The following is a 25,699-nucleotide window of genomic DNA, read 5'->3' on the forward strand; positions in this document are numbered from 1 at the left end:
GTAAGGACCGGAGAGATTATGTTGCCCCCTCCCCCTATCACAAATTTGAAACCCTCTTACCACCCCCAAACCCCGCAAAAAAAACATCACCAAAAAATACATCCCAAAAGATAGAATTAGTGACCTTTAAATGAAACCTATTGACTGGAAGCAATCTCTATAATGATTGCAATACTTTCATACCTTTAGGCTCCAGGTACCCAAAGTATAACATCTGCTGGTTGTTAGCACAGCTAAAAATTAGAAAATGGCTAGAGTAAAAACAATAACGAAATATCTTGCGAAACCTTACGACAATTTTTCGTAAGATTTTTAACAAACTACCCATTAAATCCGTAACCCTGTCTCCAAAACCCTTATGTTTCATCGCACTACCGTCTTGGGCGCACCGAACAGGGTGGTCTGAAAGTACCTTTTTGTGTTTTCGTGACCCATACACCCTCCTCATCTAGTACAAAACCTGATAGCTTTCTAAAGACCTGTTTGCATCTACTATGTTCAATAGTTAAAAAATTGCTTATTGAGACCTCCATCTGTTCTGAGCTCCACCCCGTGGAAAGAATTAGGGTGGGCAATTACATCAAAACTAAGAAATGGAAATCAGATTAGTGAGAAGTTCACCTCAATTTATTACGCTACTTAGATAACAAGAAACAAATAAAAACACACAATAATTAAATTAAAAAAGAAAAGAAAAAGAAAGCAGTAAATATATATTCATAATTTAAAAGCTATAGGAGACAAAAAACATTGAAGCTTTCAAAAAATTCTTTTTTGTTTATGCAAGTTCAGCAGTATTACAAAAATTGATCACAAAATCAGCAAGGTTTTCAATCAATATTTTCTTGAAACCTACAAATCATCCTCCATAAAAGATACGAAGAAAAACAAAAAATAATACAGAAAACAAGAAAAAGTAAAGTTAAAAAAAAAAAAATCAGAGTTCCTGATCACAACAACATATATTATGTATTAAACAATAAATTGACGATATTTTATGGAGACACCTCGTTAAATATTGGAAAATGAAGAGCTCCTTTGTTTAAAAGAGAGGCCACTCATTCATAAAGCTCAGTATAGGCATTGTCCACTATAATGACGCTAATATGTTCTAGAAACAGGATTTTGAAATAGATATTACTAGAGTAGTAATTTATTAGGATTTTATGAATGCACCAAGGATAACAAATAAGAAAAATCCCCAGGGACCCATCTTAGGTTTATTTGTTTCTAAAAAAAAAAGCAATTTTTAGAAACTTTCTTTTGTTTATTTAAAATTTACGATGTTACATAAAGAAAGAAAAACGAGCAAAAATGGGGTTTTTATAGGCCAATTGAAGATACTGAAAAAACAAAGCGAATATTTCGAGAGGACAAACGCCTCTTTTCTTCAGCGCGAAACGAAACGATGGATCAATAAAAGCCAAAAATTAAAAGAATTAAAACCAACTACCTAACAACCATAAAAGCGAGTTATTCGCCAATATCCGCGATTTGCACAAAATCCAAAAAAATATGAACTACCATCGACGGATACTAGCGAACAACTGACAAAGTAAAGGACACAATTCATTCACTCGAAAAAACAAAACGAACCAGCAATTAAATAAGTTAGAGAACTATGTCATTTGATTTCGGATTTTAATTAATGCATTTCTTGCAGACACCCTTTGAGACCTAAGGGGTTGTTCACGTGTTTGATTAGATGACTGGGAAAGTGGTTCAAGGTGGTACGATGTTTTTAGAGCAGTGCTGATTTTCGTTGGCGTTGCTACATTGAACCATGGAAATAAATAAGGAAAATAAATTTGTCAAGTTTGACAATCTTTTCCATCCATAAGGTTTAAACGATAACAATGAGTTGGTTTCCTAATCAAACGACACCTTCACAGTAAAACTGCTGTTGCTAAAGTCAGCAATGGAAGAAAATAAAAACGACTTATTAGTTAAATTTGAGATTTACAAAGGTTTCCAAAGATTTACAAGAATGAAAGCGATAAGATTTATTGGAATAGAGTGTTGGCTTAACTAGAGATTTCTGCAAATGTTAATAAAAGCATTGATCACTAGGTTATGGATCACTTTTATTTTCAAAATAAAATATTTTTATACCTTAAATAATTTATTTTGAAGTTCACGACACTAAACATATTGAGAAACAATACACTAGATTATTCTCCTCTAGATGGCAGTCGTAATTCTACACGCCAGGGGTGCCAATAGTGTTGCCAGATGTAGTACATTTGGCGTTTTTTTGTAAGTGGTCATACATTTTCTAGAATATGGCTGATTACATGACAAGTAAAAAAAGAAAAAAAAAACTATATTTTTCATTCCAATGGCAGGGAATTCCAGTAACCAGTGAAATTGTTTAAGAAAATATCTAAAAAGGAAGATGAAAGACTATTATTATGATCTAAACCTCAATTTTAGCTCAATAAAGAATTTACATAAGTAAAAGATAAAACTATTAACAGGGGCGAATCTCCAGCATTTCTATTGAGCGGGGGGGGGGGCAAGAAGGGTCCATATGCGGATAGTCAAGGGGCATGTGGTATATAAAAATTATTTTCACCACATTATTGGGAGGGGGCAACTCCCTCCTCCCTAAACGATGCCCCTGACTATTAACCAAGACAGTGAAAGACAAAGCCAAAAATATAAGAATATTTTAGCTTCATGTCAAGGAACCGTTATACATAGGAAAATTAGATAAAATATATTGAATATACAAATAAATAACATGAAAAGATGAAAGAACTCGCGTCTGGAAAACTATGATCATTGGCAATAGTTTGCAAAAAGTGATTTTTTATTTTTTTTTTATTTTATCCAACATTATTTCGTTGCTTTATTATAATTCGTTGCAATTCTTTAACGTTGCTTTATTATATGTTTTAGCTGTTTGATCTTGTTTTCTTTTATTTTTTACCCGTTTTCTCTTATCAAGACTAAAACTTTAACGAAAATTATACATATGTACATATTTTCCTTTCTCTGATAAGTTAAAAAAAAATAATAACAAACCAAACACTTAGTATAATTTTAGAACTAGGTAGAAGCACAAACCAAAATCCGAATCAAACCCAATGTTCACATAACCAAAACGCAGATTCAATTCTGGGAATTCAATTTTATTTCAATTCTTCATCAAATCTACGTCTATTGATGAAAATCACTATTCTGAAAAAAAAATTACTCTAAACTATAAACTAGCTAGCTTTTTCATATAGCTTTATGACCTGGGTTGCCGCCCGGTGAAAATAAAAATCACTAGATTTTAGTGATTTGTCGGTTAATTTAGTGATTTTCTTTGATAATCTCGTGATTTACGAGCAGATTTAGTGATTCTTTTTTGTTTACGCAATGTAAACAATCACTAGAAATAGTGATAAATCAATAGGGGTGGCAACCTTGTTTATGGCTTGATGGTTTCTCACTAGTATGCACTCTTTGATGCTCCTTCAGACCGTGTGATTGAGAAAAGCATTTCTCACATGCAACACATTTAAATGGTTTCTCACCAGTGTGCACTCGTTGGTGCCTCTTCAAATTGCTTGATTCAGAAAAGCATTTCTCACATACACGACATTTAAAAGGTTTCAATCCTGTATGCACTTTTTGATGTGTGCTCAAATGGACCGTTGTAGAAAAGCTCTTATGACACATGTTGCATTTAAATGGTTTTTCCCCTGTATGCACTCTTCGGTGCCTATTCAAACAGTTTGAATAAGAAAAGCATTTCTCACACACATCACATTTAAACGGTTTGTCACCTGTGTGTATTCTTTTATGCTTATTCAAATTGCTTGATTCAGAAAAGAGCCTTTCACAAATATCACATTTATATGGTTTTTTTGCTGAATGTCTTCTTTTATGTCTTTTTGATACCAATTTTTTGGGTATTTTACTATGCATGAGACTATTCATATGTTTGCTCCCGCTCTCATTGTTTAAGGCTTTTGCTTCCGATTCAAATGAATTTAAGCCCCTGCTTGTTGACGGCTTCTGTGAAACAACTACTAATGTATTACTTTGTATGTCCAATTCCAAGACGTTTGGTGAAAAATGACCTTGTGAAATTAGATGTTGCGTCAAATCGTCAATATATTCTCGTAAACAAATGGGGCATCTTCTTGTTGCTCCCATTTGGTGTTCCAAAAAGTGAACAACAAAATCTCTGTAATTGCGGACTACTGCAGGGCAGACAACACACTCTATTGGTGATAGTTCTTCACAGCCAGTGTCTATGTGAAGATCAAGCATCAAAAACGATGTCTCTGCTTTCCCACAGGAGCCGCAACGCCACACACCAGCTGTTAATTCCTCAATAGCTTTCTCTGTCAGTCTTTCCACCACCACGGCCAGTTTTGGCCCTAAGAGCTTTAGTTGATTCATACCGTCAGAACTGCACACAGTAGAAAGCATCATCTCTAGAGTGAAAAATTATTTTATTAAAATTAAATAAAATAAAAACAATTAAAAGAAACAGACGTTATAGCACTTACTAAGGAAAGGAGAGCATTCTATAACTATTAGCTGATTAGGATCTACATTGCCGACCACTTCTGAATGAATCACAAAGGAAAGAACTTCATATAGAATAAATGGAATTGAAATAATAATAGACAAATTTTATCAGCTTTAAAAACTGAAAGCCGTACGGGGTTTTTACAAACTTTGATAGGTTTTAACAAATAATTTTCTTTTCTACCCCTCTCCCCTAGCTGAACTTATTAGGAAGGTCATTGTGCAAATAAACTCACAGAAAGTAGAAAATAATCCCGTAGTTCCGAAAATGGACACATAAAGGAAAAATACCCACCTTGCACGTTGATGTCTAAACGAACTTAGGTTTAAACTAGATTGATAATTTTCTTTCCGTTTTTTTCATCTACAAACATTCTTTTTGTAAATTAAATTGTTTTATTTTTATTTTTGACGCGTTAATGATTTTCACTTATTTAGGAATTCTTTTAAGGGATCAACTTTTTAGTATTGCTATCAGCACGATGATGGATGTCTATAAGACCATAAAAGAGACATTTCATCACAAGCAGGTTCTAAGCACAGCCTAATAGCACAGAAAAACTGGCCTTAAAAAATATGCATATTCTCATTAGCTATTTAACTCTGGAAAAAATAATCAGCAATTTTACTTACATCCGATCTTTTGCAAAAATTCTGAGAACACACGAGACGAAGGTGACAGTAGAAAGCTTATTAACTGACACCGGTCTTTGATGCCACACTGCACTTTATTTTGGTACTATCAAAGACACGTTTATACATAAAGAAAAGATGGTGAAATGGTTAGGCATTGATTTCAAATACTCCATTAGGCCTAGGGCTTATGTTCCCCTTCAAAGATACAACTTTGTGACAAGCCTACAGATCTTATTTGCATCAAACAAACAAGATATTTTTACAGCTGGATTCATTATTTTCAGATCTGTGGATTCATGGAGCGAGAAATACGAAATTACTCAGACCTTTCAACAGAGAATTATCCAAACTCACTTAAAAATTGGATATTTTACCTACAGTCACATATTTTCAACGTGTTTTAACTAAGGAAAATTGACAGTAAGTTTCAAAAATGTACTTGGATGAATGGGTAAAATGACTCTCAGCTATCAAATGATGTCATGATTGTCGAAATAAAAAACAAAACTCGCAGAGGGAACAATCTTTAACAGTCTCTCTACAGGCTACGATCCATGCAACCAATGCAGACCTTCTGCAATGGTTTGACAAGATTGAAAATGTTAATATATTACATACCCTTGTCACCGACCACGCTGCCAGGTTCTAGGCGTTTACCCCCTCCCCCCCCCCCGGTTAATATCCACCCGAAGTTTATACCAACACCCCTTCTTTTTTTCCCAGAGGCGAAGTGCCTCTGTTTTTTTTTTTTTTTATAAAATGTTGAAGCCGTATGGCCTTTACTATTGGCAGCGCGATGACCGGCGTTTACCCCCTGGAGAAAATACCCCCCCCTCCCGCGGAAAATATTCCCCGTGGAAAATAAGGCTTTCCAAATTTGAGTATTTTATATGACTTTTGTTTTTTTTTCCGCAGGGGGAAGGAATTTTGGTACTTGTGTATAATGCGCCACTCACTCAAGTTTACGCAGTGTAAAACTCGAGAACAAATTCGTTTCTTCGTTAGTTTCTTTCAGCTAAGCGCGAGATAAGACAAAGACAAGTGACAGAATAGATGGGAAATATATATAATTTGAGCTATATATTTGCACATAAGGGGGGAGGGGTGGTAAAGTATTTGTACAGTTTGTAGTCAGAAAACAATTCTTGAAGTATTAAGAATTCGTAAAGTATTTGGACAGTTTGAAGTCAGAAAACAATTCTTACTTCATAAAATGAAGTAATTCTGCAAGCAAAATGTGTAACGAACAATTATTCTGCAGATCAAGCTTGAAATTATTTTGCGCCAATAACGCTACTGCGTCATTGGCGCTTTACTGAAAACGAATTATATTGCAAATATTTTCTTTGGTACTTGCTACAACATTGAAAATAAACATAAAAATTCCAGTAAAATTAAATTTTGAACTGATGAGCTCTCAGCAATTAATATCATTATATATCACACATTCAGTTTAATTTCATTAGTTCTTTCCGAGACTCTTCAAGACATATATAGCTTCACTACAAACAAGAGTGGGTTTTGCCTCCTTCTCTCACTGTAAAAATCTAAAACCTACTGTGTCTTTGGCACTTTACTGAAAACGAATTATATTGCAAATATTTTTCTTTGTACTTATTACAATATTAAAAATAAACATAAAATTCCAGTAAAATAAAATTTTGAACTGATGAGCTGTCAGCAATTAATATCAAACATTCAGTTTAATTTCATTAGTTTTTTCCGAGACTGTTCAAGACAAATATATCTTCACTACAAACAAGTTGGATACTGCCCCCTTCCCTAGCTGTAAAAGTCTAAAGCCTACTACGTCGTTGGTGCTTCACTGAAAACGAATTATACTACAAATATTTTCTTTTCCAGTTATGACAGCATTGAAAATGAAAATAAAATTACAGTGAAATAAAATCTTGAACTGATGATCTTTCAACAATTAGTAGCATTATATGAAACATTCGGTTTGATTTATTTGGACTTTCCAAGACTATTCAAGACACATATAGTTTTCAGTAAAGCGCTAATGACGCAGTAGTTTTTGGACTTTTACAGTGAGAGGAGGCAAAACACAAACTTTTGTTTGTAGTGATTTTCATTCGTTTCAAGCTTGATTTGCATATTCAATTTAAATTTCACGTATGTTTTAAATTATGTATGTTTTCTACGATTGTTAACGAACAATTTCTGTTCGTTTTGGGTTTCATTTATACTTCAATAGCAAATTTTTTTTTGTTCGTTTTAAGGTTGATTTGCATATTCAATTTAAACTACTCGTTTTAAGATTTATTTATTTATTTGTATTAGTACCTGTTGTGGTTTTTTTTACATGATTGTATATTTAATCTCTGTTCGTTTTGGGTTTCGTTTATTCTTTAATAGTAACTTCCGGTCATTTTGAGTTTGAATTATTGTAGGTTTCTATTTCTTCTGATCTTAAATTTAAAATGACCTTTACTTTTCTTTAAAAAACTTCTTTTTCGGAACGTTTTTTTAATTAATCTGAACAAGAAAAATGCAAAATGTGTTTTCTCATAACATCGAGTGTTATTGCTAATGAACAACTTGTTTGACATCGTCTGAAATTCCAGAAAGTTTCGAATCGCTAAAAAAGTAAATAGATCGTGAACAGAAAAAAAAAGAAATAGAACAAAAATAGAATGCTGAAAGATTACTCCTGACTCTCCTGTTTTCAAGTAGGGGAGTTGGGCAATGATGCCAGTTTTATTGAGGTACTTTTCGTTGAAGTTTTACATCATATTTGATGGGTTTCAGGATTTTTCATTTTTATTTTCATAATGCTGAAAAAGATGTTTACATAATAAAATATTAATTTTCTGGCGGAAATAAATAAAAGCTATTGTTCTGAATTAGTTTGCATTTGGTCTAAATTCGACATAAGTGTCCACATTTAAAAACAATTTCACATTTAAAAAAAGGCACGCTGCACTGGTTTAACTTTTTAGTTATTTAAGAAGGAAGTTTAGCCGCTTTAAAGGATAAGAGCCTAACGATGAACTTTAAGCCTCACAACGTTTTTATGGTTAACATTTAAGTTAATTTGATATGTTACCCTAGCATTTGAAAAAAAAACGGACATTTGGTAATACTATTTAAACACTTTAAAACATAGAACACTTTTATATAATCCTTATGTTATGTTGTTTATGTTGCTTGTTATATTACTTATGTTATGCTTGTAAAAGTTACAAAAACTTTTATGTTTGATAAAATATTTCCTTTTCAAACTAACTTCACAGCATCATTAGCTTTAAATATACCTTCATCACTTATGTCCAGATCCTGGGAGTCCAATTCAGATGTTAAATTGGATATTTGGATGCAATTGGAAGCAATACCCAGGGGTAGCTGTTGATGCACATGTGATATAGTAGAATTAGAAGCTTCTATGTTCGTTTCAGCATCAGTTGGTGAAGCATGTTTAGCTTCTACAACAAAGATATAGAGATAGAAAATAATAGAAGTTTGACAAAATATTTTTGGTAAGGTAATTTTTCAAGAACCAAGCTGCCTTTCTGTGACGAACAAATGAAAGCTTTATTTTTGCTTTTATTTGTTCGTCATAGAAATGCAGTGTGGTATTTGGAAAAATACTTGTCACATATATGGGGATGTTAGAACAAACCAGCGTCTAACTGTAAATTATGTAACATTTCTTTTGCAACTGGAAGAAGGAGAAGATTGTGCCACCTTCATTAAAAATTCAACTTATATTAAGGCAATATTAAGGAGAAAAGTTTAGATTTGAAGAATTGAAATGAACCCCGTTATTGAACCCTCTCAGCCAATGAACCAGAAAATATTAGTGACCTGGCAGTAATTATTTTTTTTTTCCAGTATAAACATCTTTTCTTTTAATTGCAACACTTTAGTTTATCTGCTGATGACGGTCACTGTATATGTGATCGCAATATCCAGAACTTTTTGTATCTGTTGGACTTATCCCTGCTTGAACTTTTAATTATTCTCGATAATTAAAAACCCCCATGACATTAAAAAATCAGACTGCAAATATAAAAACTGACATAAAACATGAGAATAGAACAAATTCAAGCGTGATAATTTGAAATTAGGAATATCTTACACACAGTTTAGCAATTTTCAGAATTTGCAGAAATTGTTGGCCCATAAATATTTGCATAATTTCAAGTTTGTTTTTCTTCATCTTGCTTTGGCTTCATCCATAGAAATAACAGTTTCAGATCTTAACACAGTAAAGTCCTAGCCCAACTTGTTCTAGATTTTCCAATAGAATATTACCCAATATATTTGATTTTACAAAAATAAATGCTTGAGATGTACCTTCATTGTCAAAACATGTAGAGTCCAATTCCTGGGCGTCAGCTTCAAGTTTACATGATCCTGAAAAGCAGGAAACAGTACCCACAGGAACATCTTCACGTTTAGGAGACAAAAGAAAGTTTGGAAAGTCAAAAAACTCCTCACTGCCGTTTGGTAAAGTCTCTTCAACTTCTGAAACAAAACATAAATAAAAGGGACATCAAACAAATTCAATAGAAAAGCTGACAAAACAAGCCCAACTACTTTCCTTATTTCAACACATTAGCCATAAGAATAAATAATAACCCTTATAAGTACAGAAATCAAACCTTCTTTGGCTAAACGCCAACACAAATCTCAGGATTTAGAGTTAAAACAGTATCCTGAAAACTTTTCAACAGGTTATGTAATTGATAGGCTAATTATCTAGGGTAAAAAAACAAAAAAAAAATAGCCAAACACTTGGTAGTACTGTTGCTTCTTTCTTTTAACGCAAATACTGTTTCCTTCAGCCTCTGGCATTACAATTGTTCAATTAATTTCATTTTTTACATCTTTAATTCATTCTTTTTCAGAGTCCATAATGATAAAAAAAAATTAGGAGAGCATATGCATATACAGGAGAAAAAATTGACACATCGCTTTCTGTTTGGCAGAAACACTAAAATATTATAGCTGATAATTGATATATATTCTCTTCCAATTCTAATGGAATAACAGAAAGGATTTTATCCATTATAAGACTGATTTTTCGTGTTCTAACCTCCTCCCCCCAGAAAAAAAGTTCTTCTTTTTATACAAGGCGCTAAATTGACAGCAAATAAGGCCTGGAGACTTGCTTGCTTTCTAATGGAACACAAAACATACAAATGACTGATGACTTCAGGTTGAACAATAATAAGCTTACATCCCACAACAAAAATTGATTAAAACCAATAACAAATCCATAATGCAAGGATGTTATTTACAATAAATATAAAGATAGTCTTTCCTTTAAAATAAAACATAGAACATCTTTGGTAGGCTAACTATTAGACAATTACACTTACCTATACTGAACAAATACCCTATACTTATGAAAAGAAATACAAACAGTACTTGGAATATAAGTGAATATGTGCAAGGTGGGAAAGGTGAAGTTGTTTATACTGTATTCAAAAATATCTAGAAAAGTCTAAAAGATAATTTTTGCACCCCTTCCACTCGAGATCTTTTGACTAAAATAGATAAAATTAGCAACACCTGGACAGCTCTTAATAACAAGTTTGGGGAAATTGGAAAGTTTAACAAAAGTTTGACAAGTTAGAAAAAACCTGTCTGAATTATGTGCTTTTTGCCACGGAAATACAGGAGATAATAAATGGCAAGACAAAGACAACAAAACAATAATAAATGTCACGATATAAAAACCAATAGCTTGTAGGTTAGCTGCCAAGAGGGGTGCTTAGTGGTAACTGAAAAAAAGAGATTACTTGATGCATCCTTTAACATTCCTTTTCTGTTTCTTTATTTATTTACAAGTCACAAAAAGACAATTACAGGAGAAAAACACACCAAGTAATATTATGAGAAAAGATTGTGTAATTTCATTTAAAACAAACGCCTGTTATAAGAAACAGAAACTAGCCCCTGAGACAACGATTGTAGCTGCCCCACAAAATGAACTCTGTAGTAAGAATGCTTTTTTTATTGTTATTATTATTTATGCCTCTAAACAGGAAAGAGTGAGAGAACATTTTTCTACCTGAAGACTTGTTGTCTCCCAAAACTGGAAAAAAACACGACCAATAAATTAGCCTTTTCTGCAGAAACATGGCCCTTTTACTACCCTCCACCCTTACGGACTAGATCCAAGCTTTATTGCAGTTGCATTTTCTTTCTTTTTTTTGGCTGAGGAGAACTTTAAAAGCAGGAGAAGAAAAAAGAGAAAATCATTAACTAAAACAGAGCAGCTTTCTTTTTGTTTTGTTATCAATAATTTAATGGGATAACTTACCATTTTTAACAACAGAAGTCTCAGAAATGGTCATAGGTTCAGTCATATTTAGAATTTGAGGCACATCCATAATATTACATCTGAAATGAGTTAATGTCACTTATAAAACATGCAATACTATCAACAATACTAGGAAATAGCACCACAGTTTGACATAGCAGAGTAGAGGCCCAGGGTTCTTAAAAATGCATAATATACAATGACTTCCTTTTTTAAGCACTGTAAAACTGGCTTTATTTTAAGATAATTTTCACTTTGGAGCACATAAAGTCCAATGTTGAATCTGTTATTGCGATGGCAATTAAAATACTTTACACAAACTGTAAAAACAGGGCTGTGACTGCGTTTGCAGCCCAGTGACATGCCTTCTGACTAGGAGAGTGCTAGGATAGATGCAAATTAAGCCCACTTGGTAACAGTGACCACAGATAGTTATGATCAAGGGGACCATTCTTTTCTGGTTTTCGAGTAGACACTGCCACATAATATCAATTTCTGATAGAGTATATGAGTTGGTTGAGTATGACAAGCAGCATCAGCATCCTAGCCCATATCCTTTATATACATTCATATATATTAATCACTATTTATGAGATGCAGATGAAGGGCAGCTCCAGTCAAATTTTGAAGGTTCGAATTCCCATTCTTTGTTAAGTCTTCTTTGGAAAACTTAGGTTGATGTTGAAGACATGGTCTTTTCATTAATCAGATCCAAGCATTGATAACACTTTGGCTAAAAAATTCTTGTCTGATTATGCAGTTAGCTCTAAGCTTACAAAGATTTTTAGAATGACCTTATGTCTTTTTTTCTTTGGGTAACTGAGCAAAGAGCTTATTTTGGGTTGGTTAATATATTTATATGTGAGTAGCATGTCATTGCGCTTATGTTGGAAGGTCAAAGATGAGAGTTCTAGGATAGATAGCCTTTCACTATATGGTTTCTTGCCAAACCCAGAGATGCAGACGGTTACCCTCCTTTGTACACCTTCAATCAACTGTATATCACTTTTATAAAAAGCACCAGCAAGGCAGGTTCTGAAGTCAAGAACTGGTCTCCTGCCTTGTGTACCTTCAAGAAGATTCATATGATCTGCTAGAAATTATTCTTTTAATAAGTCCAAGACTTGAATTTGCTCTAGAAACAAAATGATGATGTAATACTTGTAATACTTGATTGAAGGATAATCAAATCTGTATTCCTGGATACCAGGTAATATTAAACTTTATCAGAACCATGAAGCCACACTAGCTAGAGAATGCAAGCATAACCCAAAGAAATTTTGGCAATATGTGTCATGTAAAAGTCCTGGTAAGCGATCAATATCCAATTTAACTGCTTCAGGAGTTGAACTGACAGACGTCAAAGAAATTGCAGATGAACTGAGCTGCCAGTTTATGTCTGTTTTTAGTTGCACATCAGATACAGACCTACCCAATGCTGACCCTACACAAATCCACCATCCAATGGAGCCAATTGAGATTGATAGTTCAAATATCTTCAAATAACTTAAATTGCTAGATGTTAACAAATACGTTGGGCCAGATATGTTACATCCACATCTTCTAGAGAAGTTGCTGATGACATTGCCGAGCCACTCTCCCAATTATTTGAAGTTTCCCTATGTACCAAGAAAGTGCCAACAGATTGGAAAACAGCATTTGTCACCCCTTTGTTCAAAAATAGAAATAAAGCCAGTGCAGAAAACTACTGTCCCATAAGTATAACTTCTGCTGTTGCTGAAATCCTGAAAAGAGTGGTAAATGACTATGTCATGAAGCATCTCAAACTTAATAGGATATTATCACCCAGCCAAGATGGTTTTCAACCAGGAAAGTCTGTAGAAATAAATTTACTGGAGACTTATAATATTATAACAGACCTGGTTGATCAGGACTTGCCTATGGATGTCTTACTGCTTGACCTTGCAAAAGCATTTGATAAAGTTCCACATCCACACTAAAAAAAAAAAAACTTATCTCATTTGAAATTAATGCAGACCTTGTGGGCTGGAGCTCAGCTTTTCTTACAGATAGAACACAGAGTAAGGCTTTTTACTAATGAAAGAGAATCAATCCACTCTGAGAGATGTGGAGTCACCAGTGGTGTCCTGCAGGGTAGTATCTTAGGACCTCCCTATTCAATATCTATATTAAGGGTATTTTTCTATTAACTAAAAATCATCTAACTCTCTATGTAGATGACTCAAAATTGTTTGGTGCAGTCAATCATGAGTCACTACAAGCAGATCTTGACCATATTCAAAAATGGGCAAAAACATGGCACATGAGCTTTAATATTGACAAATGTAGTGTTATTCATTTTGGCAAGTCCAACCCAGGGTTAAAGTACAATATGTTCAATCTAGCTTTAAATAACATTCAAGAGCTGCAAGGTGTGGATGAAAAAAAGGGATCTTGGAACCATTGTTGACAACCAGTAAAAATTCCATTCTAACTGCAAAAAGACTGTGTCTCATGCAAATTCTGTCTTAGCACTCTTAAAGAACACTATATCCAGTAGATCTCTCTATGTTTTTGTGAGGTTGTACAAGGCCCTTGTCAGACCAGTACTTTATTTTGGAATGTGCATAGCATCACCAGGGTACAGGTGTGATGTACAGCTTCTAGAAGGAGTGCAAAAGAGAGCTCTCTCATCTAAGATGAGAGATAAGGCTTTTGATGAACATTTTAAAGGAGCTTAAATTATCTACACTGGTTTACTGATGACAAAGATTTGATATGCTGATGACACATAACCTTCCTTCACAAGAACCCCCCCCCCCCCAATTCATTTGCCAATTTCCTAAAATAGTGGCACTAACAGGAGATGACATTCAAAGAAGATGTTCAAACCATCTGTCAAAAATTGACACCAACAACAGTTTTTCTCCTGCCATGTAGTAAACCACTGGAATAGACTGTCAAATAAAACAGTCTCAGCACCCAATAATGCAGTGTTCAAAAAGTCATTGGATGTTGAATGGAATGGTGTTCCATGGAAGTACCACTGGGATGTATTTGATGTTTAGTCATTTACATCATCAAGTATGGAGCATGTAACAGATCATGATGGATCCTGATTTGCTCCAAAGTGCAAATTAAGGTAATTAAGGTAACAGTTTAAATGGAGAGTTAGTAGAACTTTAAAGGTTATCTATTGTGACTCCCAGGCCTATACTACTGCCACAAATTGGAAGAGGAACAGAGAGGGGAGGGGAGGTGACCTCTGATTATGATTCAGAGTATATTGGTGCTGAAGATTATTGTGACCAAAATAAGTGGTGACACATTTTGATATATTCAAAGAGAGAAGCAACTTGTCTGCCTATGCCTGAATGTGATCAAGGTTAGATTGTATTTATGATTTTTTGAGTACACCAAACAATTTTGAATCATCAGTGTAAAAAGTTCAGTGGTTGCTGACTTTGGGTATCATATCATTAATTTAAAGAAGAAATAATGTGGGTCCAAGAACAGTTCCCTTGGGAACACCCACAGAAGAGTGGAAATTAAGTACAGAATACTAAGCTTCCCTTTCCAGCTCCCCAAAAAAGGCCGTTAGTTTTTTCAGAGAATGTTTGAAATATTCACCACTATTTGAAATGATTTTGAAAAGTGAATAAGAACAGATAGAAACATGATACACCTGATTAATGTCACATATCATAAAGCGAAAATTTTACTATTTAAGCATTTTCATTCAGTTTTTTTTAACCCTAGGGCATATCCAAAACAATCAAGGGGGAGGGGAGATGAGTGCACAATCAGAAAAGCAACAATGGTGTTTGGAAATAGCATAAAATAAGGAGTCTAATGGTAGTGTTTTTCATTTATTAAGATTTTTCACTCAGAAGAGCTGTAATGGTGTCAGTTTGGTATCTGCACTTCCCATAAGAAAACACACTATAGAACCCTGTATAATACTTTAAAAATTCTAAAATACTTAAATGTAGGTTACTTAATTTACCCCCCTTTCAATATGCAAACATATAGTCCAGATTACATATACTTTTAGGATTAGTCTTTTTTTTATTATAAATGCCAAGCCTTCCAGAGATAACTTTGGTCTCCTTTTCGCTTCACCACAATTTTCCATCTGCAGGTGATGATGGGTCAGGAATAAAACTTGCTATTATATGTCCCATCTACTTGTAAATGTTATAATGCTGTAGAAAACTGAAGATACTTCTGTATAATTGTCTTTCAGTGTTAGCTGGTGGACTTGAGAGCAGCAACATATTGATGTCAGGCTGGATGTTTGCCTTACTGAAGATTTTCCTAATATTGACTACTTCCTGCTGGATGAATTGAAAGTCAAAATTAAAGTTCTTCAGAGATTTTGGAATAGAGTTGCAAATTCTGCCCCAAGCTGTTCAACACCTCTCTCTTTAAACTCTCACAGAAAGTTCAAATTTCGCTTTAGATCTTTCATTACAGACTACTTCAACCCTATTTGGGGACAACCCACTGTTTTACCTCACCAAAGATGGTTGCCTGACATGGATAATCTTTGACAATTTGTCATCTTACTTTACAGACTGTTAGTCATTTCAACATTTTTCTCATTATAGACCTAAAAAATATGACTGAACCACATTTTTGTACAGCTTACTGTTTGAAATATGGTTAATCAGACAGGTACTCAAAACAATCTATAGACAATTTCTCTGGAAAACATCCAACAAATCCTCCTCTGTCTTTTGAAGTGCCCATGCTTTGACCACCATCATCACTGTAGTTTCCAATATTGTAATGTCGGAATAAAGCTGTATCTTCCTATTCTTCCAGACTTTTTCAACTCTGAAAAAACACAACAGCCCTTGGCTATTCTACTTTTATCATCTTTACTGTACCCATCATCTTCATAAAAAAAAAAAAAAAAATACCACTTAGCATCCACTTGATCAATATTTTCTTTTCTTTACCCACCATTACCTTTTCACCTTAACTATGAAAATTACTATAGAAAAATCTAAGATAGCCTTCTTAGCCTAATTTTATCACATCTAAAACCTCTTCATTTTATTTCCTCTACCCTTGGCATCCTAATGTACAAATATAGGGCAAGACATCCAGCAATTGGAAAGCTAATCACCACCTCAACAGCTAAAATTCTATGAAGTCTCTATTAGGTTTTGTAAAAGCCAACAGAATAAACTTTTTGCACAGCTTACTGTTTAAAATATGGTAGTCAGACAGGTCTATAAACCTGTAAAACAATCTACAGACAATTTCTCTGGAAAACATCTGACAAATGCTCCTCTGTCTTTTGAAGTGCCCATGCTTTGGAACCACACTTGGCCACTATCATCACTGGAGTTTCCAATATTCTAATCTTGGTTTGCAGCCATATCTTCTTATTCTTCCAGACTTTTTTCAACTCTGACAAAATACCCTGGGCCTTGGCTATATTATCATCTTTACTGTATCCACCATCTTTACAAAAAAATACTACTTAGATAAGCAAAGAGGTCAACTTGATAAATCAAATCTTTACTCAACATTGCCTTTTCACTTTCACTTTGACAACTACTTTACAAAAATCTAAAATGCTTAGCCTACTTATATCACTCCTAAAACCCCCTTCATTTTTTTTAATCCTACCTTTCTTCTCCTAATGTATAAATATAGGGCTAGACATCCAGTACTTGGACAGCTAATCACTAATTTAACAGTTAAAATTCTATGAAGTCTCTATTAGGCTATACCAGTGGCCAGCAAAGTGTGGCTCTGGAGCAGTGTGTGGTTCTTTGGTCACTTAAGTGCAGCTATAACAAATATCCACAGAAGGCACAATAATATTTTCATTTAAAAAAAAAATGGTAAAAAAAAAGTCCATCTTATTTTTATACATTAAACTCTTCTATAAATTGAGAACATGTATAATTTTTGTTTAAGTTCAAAGATTTTAAGAACAAAGCATATATTCTTAAAAGAATTAAAGAGTTACTGTTGTCTTCAGAATGGTTAAAGATAGAACAATTAAAATTTGCTCAAGTTTAAACACAAAGCATATCAAAGATCTGAAATAGGTTTTGGCTTTAACAATAGCAGATGACAAGTCTTGGGACATAAATGATACAGCTCAAGTTCCAATTTTCGTAAGATTTATGTCTCATTCATGCCTTAAGGAAGAACTTTTAGGATTATTCCCAGTCAAAGGTCAGAACTGTGAGAAAATGTAGCAAGTACCATAAATGAATACATGTATAAGTATCATATTCCCCTTGATAAAATAGTGTTCATCTCAACAGATGAGTCCAAAAGCATGACCAGCATAAGAAAAAGGGTTTGTTGCTATTTTGAAGAAAAAATTAATCACAAGATACTTGTTTACCATTGTATCATTCGTCTAGAAGTGCTACGCACAAACACTTCCAGAAGAAAATTGTAAATTTATGGATTTAATTATTACAATTATCAACTCTATTTTAGTTAAAGCTCTTAATCATCAATGATTCGATTTTTTTTTAATGGAGAGTGAGTATGCTGCACTTCTGCTTCATAACAAGGTACATTGGTTATCTAAATGGGTACCTGGATAGCTCTAAATGGGTACCTGGAGAAATCTGGGGAAGGTAAAACAGGAAGGGTTTGCGAAAGCATAGGTTGGCTGGCCCCCAGCCCCCCATTGCACTTCCTGGCTGAAGGGCCACGAAACGGAGATCAGCACCGCCGGTTTGGACCTTAAGGGTCTAGTGCCGCATCCTTTACCTTTACCTTTTTTTTACATTGGTTATCAATAGAGAATTTTTTAAACATTTTGCATCCCCTTTTCCAGAAATTAATGCATTTCTCCTTGAGAAGGGCATTCACTATACAGAACTAACAGACAATCAGTGGACCTAAAACTTTTATGTCATGGTAGATGTTATGTCTCATCTAAATCAGCTTAATTGTTAAACTACAAGAACAAGAAAACTTATTCTTTTTCAATGTTAGAAGTAATAACATAAAAAATATCCCTTTCTACTCAGGCTTTTGAAAGGAAAAAATTGTTTCACTTTCCAAGCCTGCTGAAGCATCACCAACAAAAAAATTCCTCTATCAATCAACACCATTTTAAAACAATAATTTCAAATATGAGGGAAGTGCTTCTCAGCTTCCCTTTCAGGAACTTAAAATAAAAAATCCTCTTAATGCTACAATAATTGGGTTGAAATTTTCTCCTTTTAAAATTGATATTGGTAGCTTTGGAATACAGTTGCTGGATATAAAAAAAAAATAAGGAGATATGAAACTTAAGTCTGAACATCTTTGAGCTGAATTTGAGAACTTGGAGAAAAAACAAATGCAACCTTAGTGCAGAGCACAAGTGGTCTGCTTTGAATTATCTGGAAAGGGAAGTTATGAACAGTTTCAATGCTTGGAATAGCATTCCTGACAATTACAATCAGCTGAAATAGCTTGTGATTGCTGTTCTTTCTCTTTTTGGTTCTGCATGTATATGTGAACAATTCTTTAATTCTTTTTCAAGCATGAACATTATCAAGAGTAAACTGAGAAGTTGTCTTATTCACAAGACCTTTTAATCATGCCAAAATTAAAAACAACAACATACAAACCTGGCTGACTCAAACTTTCCAAGGAGATGCAAGTATATTGTTTGCATTAATAAATATTAAATAAGTATGCAATTTAGTTTTATTTAGTGTACTACTTATTTAGTGCAAAAAAGTTTACTAAACAAGCAGATTTGGCTCCTAATTCCTTAAAAATTATTGTAATGTTCATATTTGGCTCTTTGGCAAATAAAACAGTGGGCTATACATCTAGAAATTGGATTATTTCACCATTTTCCATAAGCATGGGATTAGCTTGAATATTTTATCTATAAACAATATTTGATTCTTTAAATGTACTGTTAGTCAATAGTGGAGCCAGATCTTGAAAAAAATTTTAAGGTTGGGTCTAATCTTGGAAAAAAAGCTGTTCCATCTTTGACACAGTATCAAAAAGTACCTAAATCATACAGACTCAATTGTAGAAGAATTTAATTAAAACAAGACAGATTTAATCAGTTACTAATCTAAGTCATCGAAACCTATATACACAATGTCTAACACTAAGAGCCAAGTGTCTATTATAAGAGAAGACACGTGTATTAGCCTAAATTAAGCCAATACAAAAGAAAACACTATAATTTTCTGAAAAAAACTTTGAAGATCCATAAATAGGCTACTTATATTAACCCTAAAAGCACTTCACCTTACCCCTACCACCCTTAATGTGCAAATATAGGGCCAAAGACCAAATTATTTAGGTTCTATGCATTTTGACAAAGGCTACATCATCCATTTGTTCAAAGAGGTTTAATGGCAAAGAATCAAGAAACAGGAAAATACACACAATTTTATAGTGGGTTTGTAAAAAAAGAAGAAACTTTGACAAGACTATGGTACAAATAAAATTATACAATTTGTTTTAGAGTAGGCCTAACTCTAGGGTAGTACCACTGCACCATTACTGCCTGTAAATAGTTTTCAATAAAATGCAAACAAAACAACAACAGTTAGCCTAGAGAGGTGGCAGTAGCCAAGCTCTTGTTTGTAGTAATTTCTGTCTATTAACTTTTTTTTCTTTTCAGAGTTTAATTTGGATCTTTATTAGAACTTTTTTCTCTTATGTTTGATGTGATAATTAATAAACTTATTCTAACCAAATATTGTCAATGAATAAGTACACAAAGTAGCCTAACCTGATGGAAATTAATAGAATACTATATTTCAAAAGAAAATTTCAACCTAAATTTTTAGACTGATTACATCCTTTCACATTTGTGACAGTTAGAAAAGTTAACAAAATTACTACAAATGTTGTTGTTAGTGCTTCTAGGTTACCTGCCCTTTGCACACATGATGTAGGCTAGGCTATATCAAGTCAAAACCCAACAACCTACTCATAACTTAATGGCGAGTCAAGATATAAAACTTTTCTAGCTTAAGCAGGTACTGTACTTGGTAAATTTGCAGGTGGCACAATAATTTAGCTAGGATGAAAGTGAGAATGTCATTTGATGCCTTTTTTTATGCTCTCTCTTAATGCTCTCAATAGGCCCGTTTTTTAGCACTAAGATCTTACATCTTTCAGCAAAGATTATTGTTTTTTAACTCATCTTTGTTCTAAGATCTTACAGCTCACTGATGTTAGCAAAAAGTGTGAAGACCGCCACTCTTTTGCCTTATAGAACAATGATGAGAGAACATTGATGATCTACTCATCATTGTTCTCAGACTGCTGATCAGAGCAGAATGATGAAAGACGTTTGCACAAAAACAACCAAAGATGTAAGATCTTTGCTCAAAGATTTCACTTTTAAGCACTTTCTGACAAAAGATGTAAGATCTTAGCACATTGATGAGTGAAAAAACAGGCCTAATGTCTCTCTCAATGTCATTTGATGCCTTTTTTTATACTCTTTCATAATACTATAATTGCTTCTGTTGCAAATTGCAGCTTGAGCCCTTAAAGGGGCCCTGAATGTATTTTATATGAAACATGAAAGAGAATAAAAAAGCATCAAATGGTGTTTTCACTTTCATCCTAGCTAAATTATATGGCCCATTGCAAATTTACCTTAAACTTTATACCCCAACCCCCTAAAGTGTAAATATATACACTGAATTGGAATTTACCCTTAATTGTCAACAGCAAAGTTTTGAATTGCAAAATTTAGCACTATTTTTGTCAATGGCATTAAAAAAACTTGAAACAGTAGGAAAATGGGGTATAAATTTAGAATTGTGGCCCCTCATTAGGAGACATGTTAAGAAAACAATTCTTACTTTAAAATATGTATAATGATCCTAGTTAACATATTATCCAAGGGGAGAATCTTTATCATCAAGTCTTTCCTCTAAAAATCCTTTTTTTTCCAACTTAAAAGAAAAAGTTTATAATAAACCTCCATGCTAAAATGAAATTTGAAATTGCCCCTATAATAAATTGTTTTTACAGATAGCATTCATTCTGGCCAAGTTCAATGGACAAGTTCCCAGCTGAGTCTATTGATTTGAGTTGGTTAGTTTGGGTTAGGTTGTATTAATATTTTGTATTTTCGCCACTGCTCATTAAAATATAATGGAATTAACAATGACCAGGATGAATGAAAGAATAAATGAATAAAATGAATAAAACAACTTATTTGGCAATTCATAGAAGCAATTTCAAAAGATTTAACATTTCGTCAGCATGGAGGTTTATTGTAATTTTTTTATTTTAAGCTGGAAAAAGAAGGATTTTTAGAGGAAAGACTTGATGATAAAGGTTCTCCCCTTGGATAATATGTTAACTAGGATCATTATACATATTTTAAAGTAAGAATTGTTTTCTTAACATGTCTCCTTATTAGGAGCCATAATTCTAAACTTATACCAAAAATGGTTTGAATTAAGTTGCCTAGCCTAATAAATGAGTTTTGAATTGTTATAAATAAGTATTTTTGGAATATATTACTCTTGAACGACTTAGGCCTATTTATAAACAGGTGATATGTTTTTAGCCACTTTTTAATAACTTAACTAGTGTTGATAACTTTGGTCAATATATACCAAATCATATTATTGAGTTTCAAATAAAGTGAATACACCATTTGATGCCTTTTTTTATGCTGATTACAAATATAATAAGCATTTCTATCGGAAATGAATTTCAGCCCCCCCTATATATGCCAATTCAGGGTTAGGTTAGGTATAGCCTATGTAGGGGGGGGGGGTGAAATTCATTTCCAATAGAAATGCTTATTATATTTGTAATCAGCATAAAAAAAGGCATCAAATGGTGTATTCACTTTATTCCTAACTCAATAATATTATTTGGTAGATATTTACCAACAATTGCCAGCTTGACAGACCTATTTTGATAAAAACACTTTACCTCAATTTTGATAGAACATCAAAGGTTCATGAATTTTTATCAATCTGAAAAAAGAACTTTGACATAGCCTAACATTATAAAAAATCACGGTCAATATATACCAGATCATATTATTGAGTTTCAAATGAAGTGAATACACCATAGGCTATACCTAACCCAACCTAACCAAACCCTGAATTGGCATATATAGGGGGGCTGAAATTCATTTCCGATAGAAATGCTTAGCCTATTATATTCATAATCAGCATAAAAAAGGCATTGAATTGTGTATTCACTTTAGTCCTAACTCAATAATATGATTTGGTATATATTGACCAAAATCACTGACATTTTTCATATACTACTGACATGTAGCCTACTATACTACTTACTGAATAGAATTGGTTAATAAATATATTGGTATAATAAATGAATAAATTGGGAAGTTTAGGAAATAAAACCAGTAAAGTTCAGGGTTGCCGACTTTTCGATCAATGAATATGTCCCTTGATCATCCAAAAATGTGTCCTTTTTAGCCAAATTATGTCCATATTTTGTCTATAATATGTCCATAATATGTCCGTCTTGAAATCTCAGAAACAAGTTTTCTTACGACTTGTAAACCTCTTTCAAAGGGGTCGGTTAACAATCTAATATAATGAAAACGAAAAAGATTCATTTAGTTCATCCATAAAAAATGAACTAGTGTGAAAGCACAAGTCATTAAAACATATAAACAGTAAAAAACTAATTCTCGGAGCTTAAGGCTCATCTTCTTACGAGATTTCCACCTGAGAGGCATGGTAGGCATTAGGGTTAACATTTTCACTTCTATTGGTAGCTTTTTGCCAATCAGAGTATTTCTTGCGCACGTCATAAGGTACAATCTAGGGGTCAAGCGACGTTGCGGAGCGCTAGGTAAGCTGGGTTGCCCTTCATTCAGTGAGGTGACATCTCCAAAGGCATAATTATAGGACCTTTGAACAATGCTGAACAAAATAGATGTCTACAAATTCTGATCAAATGCTAATTTTCGGAACTGATAGGCTCGGGAGGGGGCGGGGTTGCCCTCAAATCACTTTTGGCTCTTACAAAGGGCACTAAACTTCAATTAAATGAGCCCCATCTTAAGTTTGTACGACTACCCATTCCATATAACCTTAAATGTCCCTGGGGCATAACTTACAACCCTTGTCTTAGGGCTCTTAGGGGTTGTGTAAACGCTGAGGGCATTATTATTTGTTCTTTGAATAATTTTTGACAATATTTCTATCTCAAAATTTCTGTTGGATTCATCTAGGGAAAAGAATACGTGTTTAGAGGGGGGTGAAACCACCTCTCTTCACCGAAGATGGTGGGGGGGCTTACTCCAAGGGTGGGATGGCCTTTGTGTTTCAAGAATTGTTCTTAAAAAAGGAATAGAATAAGGTCAAACATTAGCGTAGAGAGGGAAGTATTGAGGAGGAAGTAGCCCCCGTCATATACGTTTTGAAACCGTCTGTACGTTTTAAGATTTAATGTCACTCCTTACTTTCGGTAGAAAAAACTAGTTTTTGCATTTATTTCTGATCGTTTTTCAGATAATCCCAGGAAATCCACCCCTCTGTGGAAAATTTCCCCACGAAAAATTCCTATATTTATAGTTCCTCCCATGTATAATTCTTCCGCCGGGAAATTCCCCCCGGACAATTCCATCCCTGCTGTGAATCCTTCCAAGAAATTTTTTGCTTGATTCTGCCTGAAAAATACTCATTACCATACTTTTATTTGAAGAAAGACTTGTATTCATTTAGTTTCTGATCCTTTTTAAGGTCATTCGGGAACATCCCTGTTTGGAAAATACCCCCCCCCCCCTGAAAAGTTTATCTCCCTGAAATTTTCCATGGAGAATTTCTCCAGGTAATAATTCTCCCATGGAAAATCCCCCCGCAAAAAAAGATCCCAAGAGAATTCCAACTCCGCTGAAAGTTTCCCCCTGAGAGTTCCCTCAGAGTGTCTTTACATGTACAATAGGATCAACAACGAGAAAATAGACACATAACAAACAATCTGTATACAAATTCTGGTAAATTCTCCCCGTGTGGAATTGCCCCTGAAAAGTTCAACCCCAGAAACTTCCATCCCAATGGAAAATTCTCCCTATAGAAAATCTGTCCTCGGAGATCTCCTTCCTCCCTTGGAAAATGTCGGTATACTTCTTTATAAAAAAAATACTACATGTAAAAAATGGAAAAATTTTATAACTTGCGACCCTTCCTCCTGTGGTTCTAATGGATCAAATCATCTCCAAAGACATATCTATTGTACCTTTCAACAATACTGAACAAAATGGCTATCTCGAAATTTTTTATCAGACAACTTTCAGGAAAAAAAGGCGTGGGACGGGGGCTAGTTGTCCTCAATTTTTTGGTCACTTAAAAAGGACACTAGATCTTTTAATTTTCGTTTAAAACAGCCCTCTTGCGAAATTCTAGTACGATTGGTTCGATATGATCACCCCTGGAAAAAGCAACAACAACAAATAAACACGAATCCGTGATGCTTCTTTTGATTCTGGCAAACACTATAAATGTTCATTTTATAGATAGAAACTTGGAACCTCTACAGGGGGGTTCTCTGATACGCCGAATCTGATAAACTATACTTAAAATATATTATATATTTGGAATCAGCACAATAAGCTAATTTTTTGGTACATCTATTGATATTAAAATTGATTCCAGATTATCAAGAATCTAAGTTTTTTCTTTTGCTAACGTTTTTGCCTAACTATTGCAAGCCTTAAGCCATTGTTAACTAAAAACGTGCCTGCTTGCCTATTATCTTGACTGTAGCGCAAAAGCAAGGAGAAATAAAGTTGATACGAGATGAAAGAATACAAACTTGTAAAGAATTTCAAGAGTGTTTGCAAATAATTGTCTGCGGGAAAGAGCAAGCAGCTCCGAAAAATTATAACGTTTTAAAAAAAAAATCGTTTGTAAAAAATTAGTAGAAAATAAGTAGTTAAGTAAATTTAGTGCTAGACAAGTAGTTTTAATACTAATTTGGTGAAAAATGACATTTTTTTTTTTACAAAAATATGTGTCCAGCGGGGAAATACTCCATTTTATGTCATAAATTTGAAAAATATGTCCCTTTTATGTCCTTTTATTTTTAAAAATATGTATCTTTTATTTGCCTAACTATTGCAAGCCTTAAGCCATTGTTAACTAAAAACGTGCCTGCTTGCCTATTATCTTGACTGTAGCGCAAAAGCAAGGAGAAATAAAGTTGATACGAGATGAAAGAATACAAACTTGTAAAGAATTTCAAGAGTGTTTGCAAATAATTGTCTGCGGGAAAGAGCAAGCAGCTCCGAAAAATTATAACGTTTAAAAAAAAAAAAAC

At 33.7% G+C, this 25,699-nt stretch overlaps 1 protein-coding gene across 1 annotated transcript; it reads right to left on the minus strand.

Moving 5' to 3' along the window:
- Positions 1-622: 622 nt before the first annotated feature.
- On the minus strand, positions 623-22,756 carry LOC148946299 (uncharacterized). The gene is made up of 5 exons (XM_089098365.1): positions 22,705-22,756; positions 11,459-11,538; positions 9,484-9,654; positions 8,442-8,609; positions 623-4,433 (listed from the first exon to the last, which is right to left on the minus strand). The coding sequence occupies exons 2-5, from the start codon at positions 11,526-11,528 to the stop codon at positions 3,397-3,399; spliced, it is 1,446 nt and encodes a 481-aa protein (XP_088954491.1). The 5' UTR covers positions 11,529-11,538; positions 22,705-22,756; the 3' UTR covers positions 623-3,396.
- Between the last annotated feature and the right edge of the window lie 2,943 nt (positions 22,757-25,699).

Source organism: Artemia sp. Qi Xiang Cuo, chromosome 12, assembly GCF_049724085.1.
Source record: "Artemia sp. Qi Xiang Cuo chromosome 12, ASM4972408v1, whole genome shotgun sequence".
Lineage (NCBI taxonomy): Eukaryota > Metazoa > Arthropoda > Branchiopoda > Anostraca > Artemiidae > Artemia > Artemia sp. Qi Xiang Cuo.